Here is a 26,165-nt window from a genome sequence, read left to right as displayed (position 1 = left end):
TCTTTCTGTGCACCAATCAAATCATTTGAATCAGAATCTGGTGACAGTTGTAGGGCTGTTTGCTTATATTGTCAATCAAATCTGATTAAACCAGCTTGCTAATGTTAGCACTGATTCTTCGAAATCGCTGATTTTAATTTATGTTATTTTAACACCTGCCGAGTGTTACTGGCACCTGCACACTTTTTGTTGTATTTTTTTCTGATAGCATTAGCTTAGCTTTCTTTCCAGTTGTGGTGATGGCAAATGACCAGTAAAGACTCAAAGTAACTGGTTGCCCCATTTGTGAATTCAGCACTCAATACGTTTCTCCGTGATTTGAATCACCGAGCTTCTCTGTGTTTACATAGCCGGGCCGGGCACGTTTGCCTTTTAGTGCAAGTTCGTGCATGTGAGCGTGCCCCACTGACTAGCTCACGACCGCAGCTCTCATACGGCGGTTACAGCTGATAACACCGTCACAACTGATGGTGCCGTTGCAGAAGCGTAGCACCCACCCTCCGGTTCCCTCCCAGGTTAACACTGTTAGCTCTGTCAGCACTGTTGCTGTTGTTTGTACGGTTATTGCTGTTAGCACCGTTAGCTACGATCTGCCGGCTCAGCCATCACCATGTTGAGAGCCATGTGGAGGCAATAGAAATGCTCTGAATTTCGAATTTAGCACCTTTAACTCAAAAACAGCACCAATATTATATATACTGATTTCTTAGCAACTCAAATGTCAGTGTGACTTTACTAAACAATACCTACAGATGTGTTTTTATAAACTTTAACTCTGATGCTTATTTACAGTATCATGCCATGAAGTGAACAGGCCTAAACTTGTATCATTTCTATTTACAGACTCCAACCCTCTCAAACCGCAGATCCAATTAAAACACAGCACATTCAACTAGGCGCCAATCAGAGATAAGCGGCTGGTCTGGCACCATCGCTGACAGATTGATACGGACATGACTGGCAGACTCCATGATCTGTGGAGTCACGCCTGACGTTCAGCTCTCCCATGGGAGTCAAATGGAAGTGACTCACCAAACTTAGTGCTAATGGTCTATTTCCTGCAATAATAGATGTTCAGTGAAATGTCAGAATTAAAAGAGGACCTAATTTAGATTTAGTCTGAAGACTGTTTCCACTTTGTTGGACTGTCCAATAATCCCAACAGCTATTAAGCTGAAATTCCTGCTGTGGCTTCACCCACACAGACATCTCTCTGACCTCCCAATGCACTTCTTCCTTGTTCCCATCCCATTATATCAGCAGCATGTGTGCTATCCATCTGTATAGACAGTGTGCATCTGGGCTTTGTGTGCGTGAGAGATGATGATAGCTTTCTCGGTTCCTTCATTTCCTGCCAACAGCAGCGAGGAGATCTAGATTGTTATAGCTGGCCTGATCTTCTCTGCTGTGTCTGTGTACATAATCTCATTGCTGATATGATATTGACTTCCATACACTACTACCCACCCATTCTCATGATAATATAGTTTGTTATTTTTGTCCTAGGTAGAGGCAGCAGTTCCTGAGAAACCATTTTGGCTTCATAGCACATGCAGAGTTTCAGATGTTTACATTAAAATATGCCACTTGTGGGTGTTCTTACTAAGTCAGATCCCCGAGATTGGCAAAATGTACACCACCAATTAGGTCCTGGTGACAGAATCATAGACTATAAGAAGTGGCCGTAGTCACCGTGACGTCACGCATTGGTTTGTGGACTGCCATTTTGAAGCCGTCACCATCTCGTTTTTTGTTTGTTTTTTTTGCAACCGGAAGTGATACGAGAGGGTGGAGCTAAATACAACCGAACGCTGAAGAAGACATTTTTAGGCAACCAAAATGTTACAAATTACTTTCATGAACTGAAAACACGCTGTGAAAGGGTTAAAGTTGTTAAACAAAAACATGGACAACACCCAGACGGACAACGCTGTGGTTGCGACCTGTCAATCACAAGGTAGCCACGCCCTAAAGCCAGGGTCGGTGCCAGAGTATTAGGGGCGGACGGGCAATCAGCTTTGACAGGGGGGGCATTCGCGCCGCATCGCGCATCTGACACTCTCTGTCCACAGTGAATACGTTAAATCTGCACTTCTGTTACGTCATGTAAACAAACCACGTACATATCAGCTGTGTGCTCCATATCAGACTGGAGCTGGAGACGTAACCACTTAAAAGATGGGTTTGTTGTTATCTTCCTACTTTTCTAGCCTACTTTTTAAACAGAAAACACACGTTTTATATTGTGATATTTACTGGAAATAACATACGATATAGCCAGTAGGTTGTTATCTAGCAATCTTCTCCAGCCAGCTGCCACCTTATTAGGGTCTCTGTAGTGAAATGAGGAGGTACTGTAGGCTACAGATAACCCCTCAGGCACGCCCTGCGTCTTGCTCGTGCCAGGGTCAAAATGTGCACACAGACAGGTTCCGAGATACAGTAAACAGGCAGTTAAACAACACATTAATCTAACAGTCTGACTGATATCTTCATAACTACATTTTAAGTTAATAAAGACTAAATGTGGATGTTTCTCTCACCTTTTGTTGTCTCTGTTCAGCCTGCTGTATAACGTAACATTAGTCCATTGTTTTATTCCATGATACTGAACAAAATAATCCAAACATGTAGAAAAAGTCAGATGTAAGAGGAGCACAGGATGTTTTTTACTCTCTTGGTCCTCTCTTGCGCTTTAATGCACCAGATTTATAGGCCAACTTTCTCTCATTTTTTTCTATTGAGCTAGATTTAAAAAAAACACACAAACGGCAAACGGAGCAGATCAAAACGAGGCTTCTTACTGAAATATTGTAGTGGCGGCTCATATTTCCCAGAGTTTCCATCTCTTGGTGCTGTGTGTTCGTGTTTTATTTGAACCATTAGTGAGGAGGCTGTTATATTTTTTGACAGGTAGCTCGTAATAAAGTTTCGCTAGTGAACGCCACGCATATAACTGCGAGCGTCAATGCTTGTGCTAGAAATGTCAGTAATCAAGTTAATATTTTCATTTACATCCAGGACAACTGACCCGGTTTTCTCAGCTCATTTTATCTAAACTAATCAGCCATTCATAATGCGGCGCTCTCAATGTGAGTGACAGGAAAAAATAGGAACAAGGTGTCCGACAGAAGTTCAGACAAAACGTTGCGCCGTGTGGCTTGCGGCCAGTTAGGACACTCCAATAGAAAACAATGTAATCAAGCCCAAGTACATGTAGTTGTTTCCTAAATGCAAAACTAGCACAGTTTTGGGCTTTATTTTGCATTGCAGTGTTAAGTCCTTCCATTACCAAACTGTATGACTTCATTTTACTTATAGCCTAGCTGTTATTTCAGTTTAGTTTTTTTGTCAGGAGAGAATTCAGCTGAGGGGGCACAGTGACCTTTTTGGACGGGCCTGGACCCCCAAGGCTCGCCCCTAACGCCGACGCTGCCTAAACCATACCCTGCTTTATGGCCTATTTGACTCGAAATAGGACCATAATTTACTAAATGAACATCATGCTGTATTGAAGAAGACTAGTGACTAAACTAGCGATTGAGACCATGATAATACATTTACAATGTTTACTGAGGTAATAAATCAAGTGAGAAATAGGGTCATTTTCTCATAGACTTCTTTACAATCAGACTTCTTTTTGCAACCAGAGGAGTCGCCCCCTGCTGGCTATTAGAAATAATGCAGGTTTAAGGCACTTCAGCATTGGCTTCACTTTTCAGACCCAGAGGTTACCGCCTGGACAGAATATAAAGGGAGTGACCCATCAAAACCAAATAAAAAGTTAATAATTTACTCTCTGGTTGGGTGTCCCAAATTTTGAAATTCATACACTACAAAAATTCATTTTTGTTAATTAACATTAGTGATTCGTTTCATTTCCACAACATGAATACACTACAAACTTTTAAGACTGCCTTTCTCACTGAAATCACATGAAAACTTTGGAAACTGGACATTTATTCAAATTGTTACCTGAGCACTCTTCTACGACCTCAGCAGGCTCCTGATTGACCATCACATCTGGAGGTGCTGATGCCATGGCAGCGCTTTCACTGCTGTGAGACAGAGAGAGAGATCGATGAGCATAACTGCACCTCCATACAACATTTGTGCAATAATGTAATGATAACATGAATAAAGGGTAGTAGGGCTGGGCGATATGGAGAAAATCAAATTTCACGATATTTTCTACCAAACACCTTGATAACGATATTGTGACAATATTGTAGGTTTGACCATTGGAGCTTTTTGATAAATAATCATCAGTAATGTGGATATAATTACTAAGTAGGTAAAGGCAAATAATACAACAGCTAGAACAGTCAGGTTTTAGAAAATTACATAAATAACGTCACTGTTTTGTAAAAATAGGAAAAGACAACACTTATGCCATATTGTGATATCCAAAATCTGAGACGATATCTAGTCTCATATCACGATATGGATATAATATCGATATATTGCCCAGCCCTAATTGGTAGGGCTGTGTATTGGCAAGAATCTGGCGATATCATATGTATCATGATACAGGGGTTACCATTCAATATATTGTGATATATTACGATACTGTGCAAGGTGCTATATTGCAACTTTTTTAATCACATTTTTAGGAAAACTTTCATAGCATAAAGAACACACCACCATATGCATAAAATCTGAGTAAAAAAAGTATTGACTGAGTTAATACTTTATTGAGCATTTAAACTATTAATTAAAAATCGATACAGTGTTTTTGAGATCACAAAACATAATATCGCAATACCTGATATTTTTGATATTTTCTTACACCCCTACTAATTGGATTGATTTGTACTGTTTACATAATACAGCATTATACTGATAAATTCCAAAAAAGGTCAAGGCGAGGGAGGATGCTCATGCTTCCCTGACAATAATGCATATCACCAATTTTCATTAGGAAACCAAAAAGCATGAATTAAATAATCCACGAGCACAAATTATCAAATCAAGAGTACTATTTTTTTTTGTGTGTTTCTTCTCCAGGACACCAGCTCCGTAATTTTGTGGCTGTATTTACAGTATCTTAATTATGCCTCTATCTCCTTATATCGCTCATATGCCAGCCTGACCACTTGCAATGTAATCACTCGCTTGATTACCATGTGATTAAAGTCCTGTTTGGGAGCATCGTGACTGCCAGTGAAAGTGGCTTGGCACAGACAAGTTTAGTTGAAGGATCACAATGTCCGTCTGTAAGAAAACACTGCCTTATAAAATCATATCAAAACCTGTTGGATAAACTCCTAAATGCATTAACATTTTCAATCAATTTCTTCACTCCTTAAAAGCTGAACATGTGTTGTGCGTCTTAAATTGTTGAGACAAACTTCAATTTGCTATTTAAACTGTTACGTTACACATCGGTCCGATCCTTCACTCCAATCCAAACAGTCTCAACAGAAGCATCTCAGCTATGTTTCCAGTGTTCTGCTCTGCTCTACCATCCACTTCTGTCTGCTGAAACGTTCACGTCTTAGCACCAGCAGATGCCCAGCAACCCCCAACACAAACTCAAACAGACGTGAAATCACATTACAAACTGATGTCTTGTTATTGCTCAGATTGTGTAGCAGCATGGAGGTCATCAGACTGCTCAGTTACTGTACGAGACAACAGAAGCAGAGGGTAGTATCGGATACATTTCAAGATTATAATAAAATTAGTATTCATAATGGCAAATCCCCAGCTTCTTTTCACTACTTGACTTTTGAGCCTTTGCTCAGACCGGAAGTTGGAGGTCATGTGATAGTTCAGCTCCAACATGCTGAACCAGCTAGCTGCTCTTGACATGACTATATTCTAGTCTCAAATGTAATTATCTATGCACTTTATGTACAAGATATCCTGTGCAGTTTGGCAGGAAACTGAGTCATTACTGATATGGTTTTCAGTAAATTGATATCACAGAATGATTGTTGCTATATCAGCATTTATTTGGTGCAGTCATTTATGGACGTCATGAGAACAGTATTGGGGAGGGGACATAAGAGAATGTTTTCTTAGCCCAAACTTTTCATTTACAACAGACAACGAGATTGAAATCATCCAGCCTCCAAAACAGCTGTGATGGGCTACTACAAGGCAATACAGATGTGTAATAGAGCAACTAAACCAAAACCCGTCTGCCTTATTTTTAATTTGTCTGGGTGACAGAATTAATTTTTTATTCTAATGTTGGTTGGTCGATCCACCACTTTGGAAATATATCTCAACACCTATTGCTGTGTGCTGCAGGGATGACATATTTTTGTAGGCCAACCCGGAAGTTAGCATCGCCCTGGTTCCCTCGACAAAAAGACAATGGGATTTTTCCATTGGACTTTGGATTATTGCAGAAAATAAGCTCTGTGGCAAACAAACGTTTATGATACTTGGATGAAATAATTCCAACATTGTCTTGATTTGTAAAATAGAAAGATCTTGTGATAATATTGCAATTAATGTCACTGAACACCTCACATGTCACATACTGACTGATGGTCCTGGTTTCCATGCAAACCGCTAAAATAGTTTGCCTAACTGTAAACCAATACGGATGAGAAGTTCTTAAAGTACTATGGTTAAAATCATAACACTGAGCATCCATGTCAACAGACCCATCTCCATGAAGGTCATGCTGACAGCTCCAGGAAAAGTTAATAAGTCCAACTTGAGTTGGGATCATTTGAGCACTAAAAACTAAAATATGTTGAAATATGGTAGAAAAATCATTGTCATTTCTTCAACTCCTTTTATGAAAGTTTACAAGACAGGACAGCCATACTATGTTTTCCATGTTTGCTGTTAGTGTGAACAGACTCTTGCTCTCCAGTAAGGAGGCGGCTGGAGAGCATCTTGTCAACTGTGTTTACAGTGAGTTTGTATTATAGAAACAGACGGAACATTCCAGAGGGTTTGTTGACGTGCTGAGGGGCTTTCGTCAGTATTACCATTACATAACCATTAGCTGTGATCATCATCATCTTAACACTTGTTAAAGTCGTGAGAATCGTCATCGTCGCCACCTTTACCTTCCTCATCATCTACAGCAGGGAGAGAAACAGTCCGTAACAGTCCTTCTTTAAAGGTGCTAAATGCAAGATTGGGAGCATTGCCTCCGCACAGCTCTCAACATGGCGACAACTGAGCCGGCGGCTCGTAGCTAACAGCGCCAACAGTGAAAACAAAGGCAAAACTGATTAAGACTTTACATTGGGGGGGAACTGAAGGGTGGGTGCTACGCTTCCGTGCATTATTTTGATATTTGCATGATCACATCCCATGGCCGTAAACAAAGAAACACATGCTGTTGTTGTTGTTGTTGCTGTTATGAGCTGATAGTGCTGGACTGATCCATTTCCTGTCTGACGCCACAGGAAGACACTAGAGCCAAAAGTTCACCCCACTCACACACACACTGGTTCAAGAGCCTTAATATCATCTCTAGGAAACAGATACTGATACACAGAAACACAGATAAACAATATGTTGTCTATGATATGACCTCAGGAAACAATGAAGTGCCACAGAGAGAAGGGAAACCAGTCGAAACACCCAATAATACCACCACAGGACCACAGGTTTTATCAACGGGTGACAAAACTAAACATACCACAACAGGCAAAAGCTAGAGTATTGACATTTGAAAATGTACTTTTATATTTGGAAACTAAAAGATTAAACCTGTATACGGGTCTATGACATTATTGAGACGTTTGTTGAGACCTTTTTGCAGTGAAATGCTACAATATGCCTGATAAAGTTCTAAATGTCATTGTATCCCAATTAATCCCTGGAAATATTAGCCTATACAGCTGATACATATGCTACAGCTACTGTAAAGGAATAGTTCAATATTGAAAATAGTCTTATTCTTGTTCTTGGTGAGAGAGTAAATCAATACCACTATCATGTCTGTGCGTTAAGTATGGAGTTAGCATTAAGACTGGAAGCAGGGGCTAAAGCTCATTCATTAACACGTGGTTTCCCATTTGTTTATTCCATACATAAAAAGAAATGTAAAAACGGCAAGCTGTTGTTTTACTAGCAGTTATGTAGTGTTTGAAATGGAAAAAAAAGAAGTGCCAGAACTCTCTTATTCACATGTTGATGTGTGTATCAGCCGATATCAGCATCTCTTGCGACTGATTCCTATTTATTCATTATTTCTTTAAGCATGTTATACTGTGTCATAATCAGCTGTGCTTTTATTGTTATATTATTAAACTTGGGCTATGCATCTTCTATAGTAGGCCTATAATATTCCAATAATATTCACACTGAAACATTATAGGGTTATGGTGGTGTGTTTATAGTGTTAATACTTGAAGTGCTTTCCTGTGTTATTTATAGCATCACTTTATTATATATTTTAGGATGCCTATAGGCTGGAATGCTATGTATAACAGGCCGCTGCTATGTATAACAGGCCGCTGCTATGTATAACAGGCCGCTGCTATGGGCACAGTTCTGATGTCGGACTCTGGCGGACCGTTTTTGTGTCAAATTATTGATTTTTTAAGTAAGTAGCCGTGTAATAAGCGGGATAATGTACAGCTAGCGAGTCATTGTTGTGAAATAAACCCCTTCAGGACAATCCCTTATTTAACGCTAGCTAAGCTAGGCTACAGCAAGCTAATTGACTCCATACTTTACACACAGCTATGAATCTGTTATATCAATCTTCTCATCTAATTCTCAGCAAGAAAGCAGATGAGCGTATTTCGACAAACAAATAGTCCTTCAGTCAAGATGAAGGACAGTTTCATGGGTAAGTATTAAGTTCAAGGTCAGAGGGTCAGGGGTCAAAATGACTGACCTGCGCCCACTTCCAAAGCCGTGTCCCCATGGTGACATCCTCCGCTTCATCTATGAGAAGGATGGAGGGATGATGGGAGAGGAGTGGGAGGAGGACAACAGAAAGACAGGCAGAGAGACAGATTTGAAAAGGGAAGAGAATCGACAAGACAAGGGAAGAGAATTATGGATGGGAGGATGAGTATGGGACACATAAATATAGAGCAAGGGTCAGCGAAAGAAGGCAAGAGTGAGGGAAGACAGTGAGAAAACAGAGGAGACAGGGACAAACAGAAGACGGAGGGAGGGAAGGGGGTCAGAGAGAGGGGTTGTGGGAAAGAGCAGCACGAGAGGAGAGAAGAGTCGGTTAGATAAACAGACGAATATTAGGAAGAAGAGAAGGACAAGAGAAAACAGACTTACAGTAAACACAGAGGCCTTCCTCTGTGAAGCAGCGGTTTGGTTGTCAACCAAACATAGTAAGAAGCCCTTGGTGAAATTATTCTCTCACTCACACATATTAATATAAGTAAACAAAAGGTTTGAAAATGGCTTAGCAACAATAAACTCAGAGAGAAGAGAAAATAAATCTAGTATAGAGGATTCTGGTGCAATGGCCATATATCTTTTCCAACAAACTTCTCCATAAATGATGGTACTTTTTTCAGGCATTTTTTCATCCATATTTAATTATTGGGGGGCAAACTGGTTTCTGAATCATAGAGTGTAAAAAAGTAATATGACAGCAGACTCTCATATATCGCTAGCTACCACATGGGTTCAGACTTTGCCAAAACAATTTAATCATCAAACTAGAATTACCACCTCGAGGTTGTATGCCTCTGCTAGCCAGTCAAGTTACAGTTTACATTCATGTCTGTTCAAAATGTCATCACTTCATCATTTTATCCTAACATTTGTGTGAACTTGTCATAATTAGCATATGAATTCTTGAATTATGGCCAAAAACATGTTTCCGTCCAAGAGGATGTTTGTACCAAATTTGAAGAAATTCCCTCCAGGCGTTCCTGATATATTGTGTTCACGAGAATGATATGGACATACTGTACATACGTACAACCCGAAAACACAATGCCCCCGTCCACGGATATCTCCAGCGCGGAAGCATAAAAACTATTTGTCTCCCCACGGTGCAACCCGGGCAAAGGGAGTTAAAAAACCCTCGTACAACCACTGTAATAATCTGACCAACAGTCTCTCCCTATATTTTCAATTTACATTCAAAGGTTATCCATGTCTGAATGACAAAAAGCCATCACTTCAACAGACAATGTTACCCATCGCACATCTTAGAAACAGACGTAAATAGTCGATATTACACATTTTACAGCTGTGTTAATCAAATATAATGCATAGACTAAATCAAACTGTAAAACATAAGTTTACAGTGCAACATGTTAGAGAGGGTGTGGAATCCTTATAAACACGCAAAGAGTCTTTTCTCATAACATTGAAACTATATTTCACAGTCGAGCAAGAACATTTAACAAGCTGGAGCTCCCTCTTCACTTTATACTCTCATATACAAGTTACATCACTCTGTAGATCTGAACTTGTTATTTTACATGATGCAAAACCACAACAGCAATCTTGGGGCCTTAATTACTTATTTTTCTGGAGTGTTTTCTTTCAGGCCAATTTTATATTATATACATTGTTTTAACAGACTTATTAATTTAACAGAACCCTTAAAAGTCAGATATTGTGGTTTTGATATAAATAGCATTACTATATGTAAAGGATGGATGGATTACACCTCATTATATCCATTAATTGCAATATGGCGTGCATGACTATTTCAACCTTCTTTCAGCTGCGTTCCCGTCTCCGGCGGTGTGAAACAGACTCAAGAGCAAGTAAAAAAACAAATATAAAAACACAATTCAAAGCGGTAAACACCCACAGCATAAATCCAGCTGTCCTTCCTGCATTTGTCAGTTTAAACTGTGTTGTTTTTAGATGGATTATGATTTAAACTTCTTCGTATTTGTGTAATATTACCATACGATCCCCGCACCGAGCTCTGATTGGTCAGTAGGAGATGCTTTTATACAAGTTGATGTCTTATCTGGAACATAACCTGCTCCGAAGCAGGTTAGGTGTTCAGCATCAGTTGCCATGGAGGTCTATCCCGGTAAGAAGTGATCCATGGAAGTGAATGATTGGTAGAAATGAACACAGAGCTCTTTTTTCACAGATGACAATAATAACTTGACTTTGTCCGCTGGGTTCCCGTCCTTCTGACGTAAAACAAATCCAATCTAGTTCAGCCTTAATCCCTCAATAGAACCAGTCACCAGACTCAGTGCACCGCAGGCTTACGGTGCTGACTAATTGGCTCTTGTCAGCACCGACGTGACGATGTCTGACAATGATGTCTGACTGCAACGACTCTGAAGATCCCCCAATGGTACAGTCCAAGAAATAAGCTTTTAATACGGTTAATAAACCCATTCATGATTGTAAAATGATTTCTCTGTATGAATCCTCTCATCTAACTGAGAGGGATAATGTAATCTAGTAACATAGAGGCTTCTATAGTAGGTCCTATATTGGACTTAGTGCTTTTACAACACAAATCCACTCCAGTCCAGTCCTAATCCTTCTGTACCACCGCCACTAAACTGGGCTAATATGAACCTGATTACATTACTACAGCAATTAGGGACCACAGAGTAAGAGACAATGCATCAGAGGCAGAGTTAAGAGAAGTACCGAGTATGGCAGCATTTAACTGAGATATTTTGGCACTGTTGAGTAAAACACCTTTAACCATACTTGCGAGCCTTGAGACCTTAAAAAAAGGGATGATTTCAAAACCAAAGTGGGGGGTCTGGGGCTCCTCCCCCAGAAATATTTTTCTGGCTTTTCGCTGTGGCGAAAGAAAACTCGACTTCTTAAACCTCCTCATGGCTCCTTTTTCAGGCTTTAAAAAATCTAGCTTGTGACTGAAGACTTTGGCCAATCACAGGAGAAAGAGCGTTCCTATTGGCTGTTAATTCAACGGAGGCAGCTGTCAATCACTCGCAACATCTGATCAAACGGTCAAACTAGGCAGCGCTGATCAAATATGAATCAATATTCTGTTACTGTAATGCCTATATCTCTCGTAAATGTTTTTCATATTTGATCAGCGCTGCCTACTTTGACCGTTTGATCAAAGTTCGCAAGTGATTGACAGCTGCGCAGAGACGGCAAGGCTCCAGCTCGGCTCTGATTGGTTGTTTCCTCCAGTCTGTGAAATCTTGCAGATGCCTTTAGGAGCGCCGGAGGACACCGGAGGACACCGGAGGATACAGAGGCACATGATTTTTTCCAGATTACCTGTCTCATGCACTACTGTCAGGATATAGTGATCGTTTTATAAAAATAACTTTTATTAAATCATATTTGCTACAACCTGCCTACCCCAGCTTTAAGCACTGAAACAGGACGTCCATCGCTGCAGTGTTTCAGTGTTTATTACTGTGACCAGTTATGCTTTCTCCCTTAGATAACATGATTAAGTTACAGTAACGATTTTCTATTAAGCTCTAACAGAACAAACCCCTCAGCTGTGTGGATGTACACAGTAAGAGCAGAGCTAAACCTCAGTCATGTGAGAGCAGTTAGAGCAGAATGAGCTAACACTGTTAGTGAATGGAATTCTGTTCTCTATCGTACCATCAGTGTGGGTTTTAAATGCTTTGCGGTATTATCTATAAGAACTTTTGCTTTTTAAGTTTTGATCCGGTATGCATTGAGAACAACACACGCATAAAAAATAACTAGGATTACTGCCTCGCGATTGCATGCCTCCACCAGCTGCAGTTTACATCCATGTCAAATGTCATCACTTATTCATTTTATCCTATTGAGACATTTGCGTGAAATTGTCATAATTAGCATATGAATTCTTGAGTTATGGCTAAGAACATGTTTTGTGAGGACACAGGGACGTAGACATGTATGTATAAAGAGAACTGGACACACCGTTGGAGGCGAGCTCCCGTTCATTCCTATGAGAGTTGCTCAGTGGCGCAGGAAGCCAAACTTGCTCAACTGCCGAGTGATAAAGTACCCGTGATCTTCCGCATCCATTGGGCCCATAGAGCAGGCGCAGTAGCGTTTCCTTTAACTCCGCCTCCCAGCCCTCGCTCCAGCCTCGGTTTGGGTCTCATTCACATGAATGGAGGAAGGGAAATAACTCTGGATTCAGACATTAGTGCATTTTACAACTTTTAGGACATAATGATTTAAATAAGGGCTTTTCAAGTGTTTGTACTGGGAAGTTGATGTACCTCCAAAAAAACTATCTGCTGAGTTACAGACATCTCTTTCCCAATGTAAGTCTATGGGGAAAAGTATTTTTGGGCCCATTGGGATCACACGACGGACACAGACGTTGTAGTACTGCCGTTTGGCCACTACGAAAATTTGCTTCAAAGCCTGCCGCTCTTCCTGGGGGCTTGGACCTTGACCTTCGACCACCAAAATCTACCCAGTTGATCTTTGAGTCCAAATGGACGTTTGTGCCAAATTTGAAGAAATCCGCTCAAGGCGTTCCTGAGATATCGCTTTCACAAGAATGGGACGGTCGTGAGGTCACAGTGACCTTGACCTTTGGCCACCAAAATCGAATCAGTTCATCCTTGAGTCCAAGCGGACATTTGTGCCAAATTAGAAGAAATTCCCTCCAGGCGTTCCTGAGATATCACATTCAGAAAAATGGACAACCCGAAATCATAATGCCTCCGGCCACGGCTGTAAAAAGATCGGGATGTTTGATGAGACGATCACTGTGATGGTTCTTAGCTGTTTCCGTATGTGGGACCGGACTAATGTGGACTGTTTAAACTCTGGCTACAATATTCAGTCTGTTATTTCAGTAGCAAAGGATCATCATCGATATATATCACTGCGCGGAATCCATGTGGGAAACCTAAAAAGACCAGTCAAAGACCTATTTTTAGATGCCTGGCCAGAGAACTCAAGAATATATGAGACACAAAACGAGCCCTAAACTCGAGTCCCAGCAGAGCGAGAGGAGATGAGAGGCTGAGCCGAGGCGGTGCAGATGAATTGGCCACGGTAATGTGATGTTAGTGGGTCTATGACGAGCCGCAAGCCTTCAATTTCCACAGAGCGAAAGAGAGAAATGCAAAGAAAGAATCCAGAAGGAGTTGCGAGGGAGGAAAAGGATGTTTCCAGTCAGCTGAAATGATAAACTTGGCTGACTGAGATGAGCCACTGAGTACAGATATACAGTAGCTATAGACAGACATGTTGTATATACAGACATAAGCAGCATGCATGTCAACTTCAAAGTGTGTAGTGTATGCAAGATAAAGTATGTACCATATGCAATTTAAAGAGGTGTGCATTTTAGCATTTTCAGCTCGCCATTATCATATGTTTAAAACTAGAATTATTATATTTGTGTATTCATATTTGTGTGAAATTGTCAGAATTAGCATATTAATTCTTGAGTTACGGCCAAAAAACGTGTATTGTGAGGTCACAGTGACCTTGACCTTTGACCACCAAAATCAAATCAGTTCATCCTTGCATCAAAGCGGATGTTTGTGCCAAATTTGAAGAAATTCCCTCCAGCCTGAGATATCACGTTCATGAGAATGGACTGGACGTACGTGGAGGCATAACAACCAGAGATTGTGTTGACATGCTGGAAGAACACAGCTAGAGAATTCTGACATGTTAGATTCAAACTCGGCTGAATCTCATCTCCGATCTCTCCCTTCTTCATCCTTCACTTTTCTTTACTGTGCACATGCTAACAATCATACTACGACTACAACTCCTTCAGTAGCCAGTCCCTTTGCTTTAAATGAAGAGATGGACCAAAGCTTTCTTGAGAACAGCTGGAATGAATTTCAGCAAAACAAGTAACTGTAACTGGATAGATGTGTTTCAGGACTGAGGGCACTTGTGCATTTGTTTAACATAAAGCTAAGGACTCACTAAAACTTACTGAGTGAAACTTCGACTCTTTAACTCTAATAGAAAACTAAGAATACTGACTTCCAGAAAACAGCAAATCTTCCTAACAGAGGGAAATGAATAACAGTCTTAAAGGGGGAATGCTGCCTATTTTCTATAGTAAAATACATCTAATTTTTATCATAAGTAAAAATGTTGAATGAGAACTTTCATCCTGAGCTGATCAGGTAGGATGACTAATGCTAATTTGGCATCTTTGTTTACTTCAAAACTGTGAGATTTTTACTCAAGAGAATAGTTCAACATTTTGGGGAATGAGCTTATTTGCTTTCTTGCCGAGAGTTAATCGTGATGATTAATAACACTCTCATATACGCTACATATGAAGCTAGAGCAGTGGGCTATCCAGGGCCGCTGCTAGCCATTTGGGTGCCCTAGGCGTAATTGCTTTGTGGCCCCCACTTACCTGGATTCAACCAAAGCCTGCTGGAACATGACTGGCCAACACTACTTGGACTACAAACTGAAACCGCTTATGAAGCCTGCAGATTCTACATGTGAATGCAGAATCTCTTTATAGATTATCAGTGCAGAGACATGACAGTTGGCATCAATAATCTCATTTAGCTCTTGGCAAGAAAGCAAATATTTTCCACATCATCAAAGACATGTCAGACTTCGGTCATCAATTTACACCGTAAAGTGGCCTGGATCTGGTTCATTCTGAAATGATGTACAAGGTCCAGTCTGGCTGTTTCCTTCTGCCATCTTGTCACATGCCTCTCTGCGTGTTATCTAATAAAACATTGATGGGGAACAGCATGTAAAAAGGCAGCATCCATCCACACAGGATAAACATCTTTCACTCTCCTATTACTCTCTCCCCAGATGTTAAAAAGCTTTCACAGGAGTTTTGTTATTGTCTAACCCATCTCCATTACTTGAGCCAAAGGGCCATAAAAGGATATGAGAAATATATAAAGAATGTGGCCAGATAACACAGCTCCACACCAGCACGTCTTTGTTCCCTCCTCCCCTCTTTGTTTCTTCATCCTTTTTACCTCCAGTCACATTATCTCACCAACCCTTCTCTCTCTTTCTTTTGTCTGTTCCTCTATTTCTCGTCCAACCGCACATACCTAACTGGGAACATGGCCTTTAGAACCGCGGTATTTCCTCTTGACCCATTCAACCATTCAACGCCTGCATAGTCAGCAGGAGACGGTGAGTGCGAAGGAAATCAGTCATTAAATTTCAATCCTGAGCTCTAAAGGATGTCACTGTTACTTTGACTTTCCCATGGCTTATAATGCAAAACAAATATAGTTATATTATATTATGATACTGCTTATATCATTACACAAACACTATAATAGAAGATGTGTTCATTCATATTTTGGGTTAATGCATTGTTATTTTCTTATCTGTAATGTTGAAAGTTCCCATCAACAATCCACCAATAGACCAGTTTCCTGGCAACGTCATCGGTGACATGTGCACGCATTCATACAATACCCAGAATGAGGGAGGTTCTGTATATTTTACTTGTGCAGCTGCCAAACAGCAGGAATTCCATACAGTAGCCTATATGCTCATGTTATTTTTGTATGCTGACGTATTTTCTAAAAATACGTTATTTGTTTCATTTCTCACTACCGTTAGAGCTAATTTTATGTATATTCCAGCCATGTCGCACAGCAATTCTTGAAATGGTAAGAAAATGTAATGTACTGATTCGTGTAGGCCTAGATAGACACTAATTTCCCATTTTTTTCTGTGACAGCCAGCACAAAATCAATTCTTATGTAATCCACGTGTTTGTGAACCAGGATGTATGAAGAGCGGCGAACGCCAAAAAAACACCAGACTTTTGCCCCAGGAGACCGGTGTCCCGTGTGAAACCAGAAGTCAACGTTGATTTATTTGTCATGTAACTTCCGTACTTAAGTTACGCCACTCCTGGTGTTATTTTAACCCAAACCACGATCTTTTACTAAACCTGACTAAGTAGTTTTATTTTGAAAAGACTGGAGCGGAAATTGACACGTGCGTCATGTGTTGCATTTGTTAAAAAAACGTTGTTGAAAGTCGTGCTGAGCGTCATGCAAAAAAAGGAAAATTCGTTTCTATGTACATTACATGAATCAAATAGATACATTTTCATGACTATTTCACGAACTGCCGTGAGACTGGGTTGTATACTCTCAATGTCTAATAGTAATAATATACAGTATTGTGTATAGTGTATTTAGCATTCAAACATGATTTAATCCCGTCAAGCATCATAATGTGTCAGTGAACTAATGACCTTTATCATACAGTAAGATCCAGCACATCCATGCTTGTTTGAATCACAGTGTATCAGTACCACCAAAAACAGTTGCCTTGGTAATCAGATATGTATCTCCATTTAATATTACAACGCCCTTAGTTTATATTTGACTGAAATACTTTGGTGCTTGAAAAATATGACTTGCTGGGCAGTGTTTTCCAGAGTTTATTTGTTATTTGGACCTGAACTCTGAACAGCCTCACACCAACCTAAAGTTCGTAGTTAGGCTCAGATTAGAAAAAAATATTATTTAAAATACCATTATTGTCCAAATAGCTCCACCGAGGTTTGTTTACAATGTATTAACCATTCTTTTGGGTGTCTCTTGTCTTCCAGCTCTCCTCACTCTGCCACATTCTCTCCTCCATCCCCTCCTGTCTGAAACGGGGCTGTGCCTGTGTGTCTTAGCAACACGCCTTACATGGACTCCAGACAGAAACTGACCGACCAAACACTCTCATCAGTCACTCTGCACAGTCTACATTCATTTACAGCTGCATCACCATTCCTGCTGAACAAACTCAACCTACTGGGGTTGCATAAGGACTGTTGGACCGGGGAAATATTGGGAAAAATGCCGAGTGATGAAGTGAGAACACACACTTGTCCTCAGCTTTATGTCTCTCATCTACTTTCACTGTGGAGCTCTATACCACCGGTGGGCTGAATCTAAACCTGCCTGATTTTTGCAAGAACTGAATTAAGATTAAAATAAGAGTAAAAATTGATTTTGCTCTGCTCTCTATACATACAGTATATTCAAGCAGGTGGCATCATGGGTTGGGGCCAATTAAGCCTTCTCAACGCCCCGCACCTTTGTTGTTATACTGTCAAGCTTTCCATTCTCGTGCAGCACATAAGCATTACAGTGAAAACGGGGGCAGACCACTAAAAATTCCTAATAATCCTTTAAACAGTGGGTTCATTATTTAACACCGAGGTAGACAAAAGCAGGCTTTTCATTTTTAGCCAGCAACAGTCAATTTTATCGGCTGAAACTGTCGCTAGCATATTTTATCAGCTGTAGCTAGCTAGTAAATTAAGCTAACGGAAACTGCGAGTTGGCCGAAACTCTGTTTCCAGCTGACTGATTTTAAAAGTCAGCCTTAGATTTATGCCTTATTGTTCCTATTTGGAAACAATTTGTTTCACTTGTAATGAAACAACATGAGGGCTTTGAGAGTGAGGCCTCACCAATGCGTTTGGCTAACATAATGCTATCTCACATATCCAGTTTGACTGGGATTGTTGGAATGTCATTTTACCCAAATCCAAAAAATGTAAGTTCAATTTTGGTTGGCCTTTGTTTTACATTTTTAAACTCAACCTAGAAATAAACAAAGTAAGAAAATCATTAAAAAAAATGTAAAATGTTACGGGAAATGCCAATTTTGTTTTTGTCAGTTTCACTTAGGACTAAAAGAGATAGCCGAAAATAACAGTTCTAAGCTCTCTATGGTCCTAGAAAAAGTTTTCTATCATGTGGCGTTAAAGGAACAGTGTGTAACATTTTGGGGGATCTATTAGCAGAAATGGAATAAAATATTCCTAATGTTTTCATTAGTGTATAATCACCTGAAACTAAGAATCATTGTGTCTTCGTTAGCTTACAATGAGCCCTTCATATCTACATAGGGAGCGGGTCCTTTTCATGGAGTTTGCCATGTTGCTCCGACATGTTTCTACACTAGCCCAGAACGGACAAACCAAACACTGGCTCTGGCGGGAGCCTTTTGCATTTTTACGTTAGCCGAGGGCCACCGTAGTTCTCCGACACACTTGTGAAACTGTGGTAACGTGAGCTGCAGAGTGCAAAACCATGGTACCGCCAGCCGCCGTCTGACTCCGTTGCTTCTAAAATATGCACTCGGCGGCTGACATTACCACAGTTTTAGAAAGGGAGGAGTGAGCGGAGGGGTACTCAGTTGGTTGCAATCTGCAACCACAACAATAGATGCTGCCAGATCCTATTCACTGTACCTTTAAGGAGAGCAGAGCACCCCAAAAGTAAAAGCAGATCAGTGCAAACAGACTTCAACGGAGCTATAGTATTGCTAAACAAAGCATTTCCTGTGGAGGAATTTATTGTGCGCATGGATGTATTTTTCGGATAATCTGAAAATGCTTAGTTTAGCAATAGTTTAGCGAAAATTGTTGTTTGAATTTGCATGAGCACAAGAATGGATACCAGACACTTGGATAATGCTGTACAGGAATTTTGACGTTTTATAACCTTTTTTGCTGTCTTTTGTTTGGCCTCTGTCAAAGTCTGTTTGCAATGATATGCTTTTATTTTTCGGGCGCTCCGCTCTCCTTAACGGCATTTGATAGAATACTTTTTTCTGGGACCAGAGAGCCTAGAGGTTAGTACTGTAATTTATATTGTTGGTTGAACTATTCCTTTAAACCACTATGCCAAGCACATGAATGGTCGACATCCCTTGTTGAAAATACAAATTCATGAGTTCAGTTTGAAGGCACCATCAGTCTTGAGTCATACTGACAGTTTTTATAGTAAGTGATTCAAGTTAATCTTGGTTTCAGTATTGGACGAATTCCAGGAGAAAACAATTGTGGTTCTTTAGTGGAGTCTGTGTGTGGCTGTCTTGCAGCTCATCCCCACTCCTAATTCACTTTCTCTCTGTGTCACACACACAAACAAAATGTTTGTCTAAGTCAACTCCGCTGAGTGGGCCATAAAAGCTTGCATTGTTGTCAAGTCATGAGACTGAAAGGCCTTTAAGACAAAGAAAGTGGAAGGGGGTATCAGTGCGCCCAAGACCACATCTCCACAGCTCTGGTACAAAAAAAGATACTTTACTATAGTCAGAAAGCTAAAGGCACTCATTATCCCAACCCTCTGTGGTCCAATCACACTGCCAAGCCCAGGCCTATATATAGCCAGTCAAAGCATTAAAACCACTCAGGACTCCCATCAACTACAGAAAACATGCACTCAAATTTAAATGAGGAAAAAATCTAATATATCCACAGCTATCAGGTATCAAGCCATCAGTTGAGCAACAATATGACTGATCCCGCATCAGAGATTTACAGGAAATCATGCTCACCATCTACCTGATTCTCACGCTCCATAAAAACAAAAACAAAGGTTTAGTTCTGGGATTTTCTGACTAGTCATTCGCTTCCAGTGTAAAATAGGTCTTCTCAGTCAATCAGCTCTGAGTCACACGGCTGACTGTCAGCGCCAACTACAAGCCATCAATTGTCTCAATAAACAAAGAGAAACAAAAGTTCGATTAGACAGCTGCAACAAAAGGCAGCGTCAACTCTGGGAAAACCCCCAACATGTGAATTAAATCAGTGCACTCTAAGAAAAGATTTGCAATTTCTGTCGGCATTTGTTTTTCTGTTATCAACATGTTTGACTCCTCAGTACAAGATACAGACGCTGGTGAAATAAATACTTCCAGTGGCAGGGTGTATGACGTGTTAACACATGTTGTGTTGTTTAGTGTTACAAGTAGTCCATGGTCTCTATTAAGATAGGTATGTTGAAAATGACGATTGAAGCAGCCGATAAGACTGTTGTCAGTCCATTAAATAGGCATTATGTGGGTCAATAGGGTCCTACTACACCTACTAGTAGGTTTTATCATCTATTCACATGGTAAATCACCGAAAGGTATAAAAAAAACATGACAGTATTTTTTTTGGTCTAAATCTAAAGAAGTTGTAGTTTTGTTGCCTAAACCTAAAGAGGCTTTCAGTTTTACATGTTAGAACGTGTTACTTTTAAGCTTAACTTTCACTTATACAACTTAGTAGACCCCTAATGACCCACATCTAGGGCGCTTAAAGTGACTGATTACACCTTGTTAATGGCCAGTCGAATCGGGTGCACAAAGAGCCAAATGACACCCACATCCTGTGACACATAGATTTAAAGATGTTGTTCATGATGGATTGATGTGTGAGTAATACTATGTTGTCAGGTGTGATGTCAAAACATGATTTTGCAATCTCCAGGAGTTTTTTTATGGCTAATATGGAATACATTTTGAGTGAGTTATTGTCGGTTAGTACTACAGAATTGAATATCACAATATTGTTTCATCAGAATCATTTACCAGTAATAAATGCAATTAAAAATGCAATGACATTATTACAAAAAGAAACTTACTTCCTGCCCTTGAAGCATCCATACATCCCAGCCATGTTGCCAAACTGGAAAAAATTGTTCCCAAAACAAAATATCTATCTCCCTCTTTGCAAAAATAAATGGTGTTTGTCCAAGAAAATGCTCAAATCCAACACCGTGTGCTATTGTCCCACATCAGACTCCCTTTTTCTTCCCAATGACTTCTCTCTCTTTGCAACAGAGAAGATGCCGCTCCACAAGAGAAGATCGCTCTCTCTTCCAAGTCAAACCATCTCCTGAGGTTCCTCCCTCTTTTGAGCTCCACTACAGTTAAATTTGGTACAGAGCTCCCTTCTCCAAACTTTGGCAGTGGAGGCACAACAGCAAGCCAATCCTAGCCACTCCAATACTCACATACAACGGCAGCCAAAGTGGGATTATGACAGGATCAAAATATCACACAGGAATTATGGGAAGAAAGTTTAAAAAACAGGAATCTCCTTTTCAAATGAATCAGGAATGTCTTCAAAAACAGGAAAAAGGCTTTTCCTAGAGAATCGCGTCTCACAGAAGTATAGTACAAATCCTTGTAGTGGTACAATATGGCAGTGAGCTAGAGGGAAAACAATTGACTAAATGAGTGACTGAGTGGCTGCTGCATGCCTCACTCCTGTCCTCCGGGTCACCACGGCTGGAAATGCAGCAGAGGGAGGGCTGGAGGAGGGAAGAGGATAAAGAGGGTGGAGTAAGGGAGGAGGCAAGTGTGAACAAGAGACTGCCCCACATGACCTTATCCTCTTTCTTTGTCTCTCTACTGTTTAGTTATACAGTAGAAGCTACAACATTATTTTGTCTGTAAACTGACCGATGGCAAGATTTTATTTATCTGATGAATAATGGGTTTTAAACATATGCATCAATAAAGAGCTCCAGGGATGACGTATTTTTGTAGGCCAACCAGGAAGTTAGCATCGCCCTGGGTTCCCTCCACAAAAAGCCAATGGGATTTTTTTCTGCATTATTGCAGAAAATAAGCTCTGTGGCAAACAAACGTTTATGATACTTACACGTAAAATAATTTCCACAAATGAACACCACTTTTAAGATTTTTGGAGTGTGAATGCAGTCGGCAGAAGTAAAAAGCTAACGTTAGTCTATAAACAAACTACACCACGGTCGCATGAGTGTGAGTATACACAAAAAGGCTGTAAGGGCGAACAAGTTGGCGTGATGACGTCTTGTAGTCTCATTTAGCCACTTGTCAGCAACCGCCTTTTTTTAAGACACATAAAAGCCTCAAAATTCCCAAGCAGGATACTTACGGACATATTTATCATTGAACAAAACGTTAAAATCTCTTCAGCTTGTGTTAACCGCAAACCTTATTTTAGGCATCTAACTAAAAAACAATTTTAAAAAAAACACTGTTTTTGAGAAGAGGGAACCGGAACCCCAGTAAATTGTCCGGCTAAAAAGAGCTGTACAAAACTTAAAAAATATAAGAACCTTGCCCCAACACCTCATGACAGGGGAGCAAAAACTGAGGGACGCAGCGGCAGACAAGAGGGCCCGCAGGAAAGGACGCAGCAATGCAGGCAGACCAGAAACCACACACAGATGCGACATCTGTGATCGAGACTGCCACTCTCGCATAGGACTTTTACAGTCACAAGCGACGCTGTACCAGACAGCCAGACCCATAGGATGCACCAACCATGGTCAAACCCTGACCGACGGAGGCCTATTATTATGTATGTTGTGTAGTATTGTATGTAGCCTATCAACTGAGGAAAATTAAGTGCTGTATACTTTGAGGACCATGAGAACTTAATGACAGAACTGTTTCTGACAATATAAGATGAGTTAAGGTCATATAAGATAACAAAAAAGCCATTTTCTCAGGCATACAGGGACATATTGGATTAAATATGTAGTACAAGTACTAGGGCTCCATTCAGTATAGACTTTCCTGGTACACTGTGTTGTCCTACTTTCATATAATGGATTTGCATTTTCAAAATGAATCAATATACAGCACTTAGTGATGACAGCATTGATTTTCTCAGTTGACAGATGCTGACGGGACCTCTATAATGGAGGTGGTAGTTTGACTTCAAACGCAACCGCAAAGTACTGTGTGTGCCACCGACATAAAGCAAATATGGACGCTGAATAAAAGTATAACTGCCATGTCTTATTGTATATTATTTAGCCATAAAAATGTACAGCTTGTTTGAGTTAACTTCACACTGAGTTGGCCAACTCCTACATGTCACTGTCCATCAAATGCCTGCACAAAAACAGCTTCATGTTAATCATTCTATCCGTCTCAGTAGGGGGCCTAGCGGTCGTGCAACAGCCTTTCGCAGTTAATCACTATAAGTAGGGAGCTTATCTACCCACAGCCACTACAGCTCCGAGTGCTTATGCATGTGTGGTGACATAAGGGTTGATACTTAAGATTCCCGGCTGCTAAAATCTCTCAGAAACACACATAATCAAGAGAAGGAGTAGCTAGTTTACTTAAATGATCACTGTAGGATCATTACAGATAAAAACATTCCGACTTTTTAGATTATCATCCATCCATGACAGGGCACGTCTTTATATGTTTCAATAGTTTTAGGATTAGTGAGATTTCAAGTGAAGGTTTAAAAGGTATACTTATTGTAAAAAATGCTTTGTCACCCAATAACGCCTCTGAACTGAATCTCATTGCTAGGGCTGTTAAAGTTAACGCCATAAAAATGCGTAAATGCAAATTTGTTTTAACGCCAATAATTTCTTTAACGCATTAATGCAACTTGCGATTTTTAGGTTGTATTGAACTCTAGAGTGAAGATACTGGCATTATATGAAACTAGAAAACCTAAAGAATCCACCGTGAAAGAGGCTAAATAACGCTCCAAACTTACGCTCAATTTTGGTGAGGAAAAACTGGCATGGCCATTTTGAAAGGGGTCCCTTGACCTCTGACCTCAAGATATGTGAATGTAAATGGGTTCTATGGGTACCCACGAGTCTCCCCTTTACAGACATGCCCACTTTATGATAATCACATGCAGTTTGGGGCAAGTCATAGTCAAGTCAGAACACTGACTAACTGACAGCTGTTGTTGCCTGTTGGGCTTCAGTTTGTCATGTTATGATTTGAGCATATTTTTTATGCTAAATGCAGTACCTGTGAGGGTTCCTGGACAATATTTGTCATTGTTTTGTGTTGTTAATTGATTTCCAATAATAAAGATATACATACATTTGCATAAAGCAGCATATTTTCCCACTCACATGTTGATAAGAGTATTAAATACTTGACAAATCTCTCTTTAAGGTACATTTTGAACTAATAAAAAATGTGTGATTAATTTGTGATAAATCGCGATTAATTATGGAAAATTATGTGATTAATCGTGAGTAAATATTTGAATCGATTGACAGCCCGAATGCTTTTTCACCCAATAGCACTACTGAACTAAATCTTATTGCACAATAACATTAGGTATCATCTTACTGCTGAGGCGACTGCATGGAAATTGGCCTGAAAAAGTGACAAACACATCCAAATTACATTAATCATCAGACCATTCACAGAGGAGTGGTGATAGTGGGATGGATTTCTCAATCCCAACATGCCCAGACTGACTGTTGTCTGTGTGATTCATTCCAAACATGTTGAAATTGATCTAAGCTGTCCAAGTCAGTGTCTGTGAGTGTGTGTGTGTGTCAGTGTAAACAAAGACAGTCAGTCTGTATCAGTTCCAGAGCTCTGCAGCTCCATTTCAACGGCATAATACACAAACACACGGTCTCTAAGATCTGTTTTGGCATGCTGGGACTGAGAAATTCCTTTGTATATACACACACACTCACACACACAAACATGCACTGCTCACTATAGAAGTGTCTAACACATGACATTGCCAATAAACCATCAGGAAGGACCCACTCTGGGTGAAGTAGTGTTGACAGAGGATTTCCACCATTTTAACGTATGTGTTAATCACTGTTTCCACCAATACATTCAGCCTCGGCTTTGCTTGAGATTAATTCCAGGAATCAGGAACCTGGGATTTCCTATCCTGATTCTCCCCGTATTTACTGCAGCAGGGATGTCAAGACACTCAGGAAACATATTTATATCAGTCACATAAATCTACACAGAGTACATGTTCTCTTTTCTCATTTCAGATAGAAACATGTTTTTTTGATGCTGCAAAGGGAATGACGTATTTATTATTTTTAAAGACGTAATAGAGTTGAAAGTGAAACTGAACATGAAAATATTCTGAAAACAAAAAACTTCAACATCAAAGAAATGTAGAACACGTCCAGGCTGGTTCCTCTCACACAAAACTCAGGAAAAAACAATAAGACAGAGAGTGGTGAGAGTGAACCAAAACAATGAGCTGAAAGATGCTTAAAAGTTGCGCACAACTGAGGGGAACTGCAGTCAGGTAATAGTTATCTGTAGGTATGTCACCCCGAGCAACATATCATCATCATACGATATCTTACAATTCCTTATTTTTTGTGCGTTCTTCTACGATTGTCTAGCAACACGTGTCAATTTTCGCACGTTACATGCATACAGTCCTTTCAAATTAAACTTCTGTCTTCGAAGCAAACAACTTGGTTAGGTTTAGGCAACAAAACAACTTAGGTTTAGGAAAAGATCGTGGTTTGGTTCAAAATAACTACGGAAGTGGTTTTACTAAAGTACGGAAGTTACGTGACAAATAAATCAACGTTGACTTCTGGTTTTACACGGGACACGAACACCGGTCTCCTGGGCGAAGGTCTGGTATTTTTGGACCTACCCATCCACCCCGACCTCCTCCACACACGGTGTTTGTCATACTTCCTGGTTCATAATTATGTGAATTAGATACTTGATAATTGCAGCTTTAATTATACAAGGGGTATGAGTCCAGGTATCAGTCACAGCACACCCAATCCAGGAATGTTACTTTT

General features: G+C 40.2%; 1 protein-coding gene across 10 annotated transcripts in view; it reads right to left on the bottom strand.

The window, feature by feature from the left end:
* The window catches only part of LOC141774993 (uncharacterized), a 57,766-nt gene that overhangs the window by 25,046 nt on the left and 6,555 nt on the right, over positions 1-26,165 (bottom strand). For 5 of the 10 annotated variants that reach the window (XM_074647876.1, XM_074647877.1, XM_074647878.1 and 2 more), the window contains exon 2: positions 3,976-4,058. In XM_074647876.1, coding sequence (XP_074503977.1) covers positions 3,976-4,058 — 83 coding nt within the window. Of the gene's footprint in view, positions 1-3,975; positions 4,059-8,821; positions 8,872-21,236; positions 21,894-26,165 lie in introns of those variants that run through there. The other 5 variants (XM_074647883.1, XM_074647884.1, XM_074647881.1 and 2 more) reach the window with 4 other exon arrangements.

This window comes from Sebastes fasciatus, chromosome 10 (genome assembly GCF_043250625.1).
Source record: "Sebastes fasciatus isolate fSebFas1 chromosome 10, fSebFas1.pri, whole genome shotgun sequence".
Lineage (NCBI taxonomy): Eukaryota > Metazoa > Chordata > Actinopteri > Perciformes > Sebastidae > Sebastes > Sebastes fasciatus.
The sequence above is the reverse complement of the archived record's forward strand: the minus strand, read 5'-3'. Positions and strand labels throughout refer to the sequence as shown.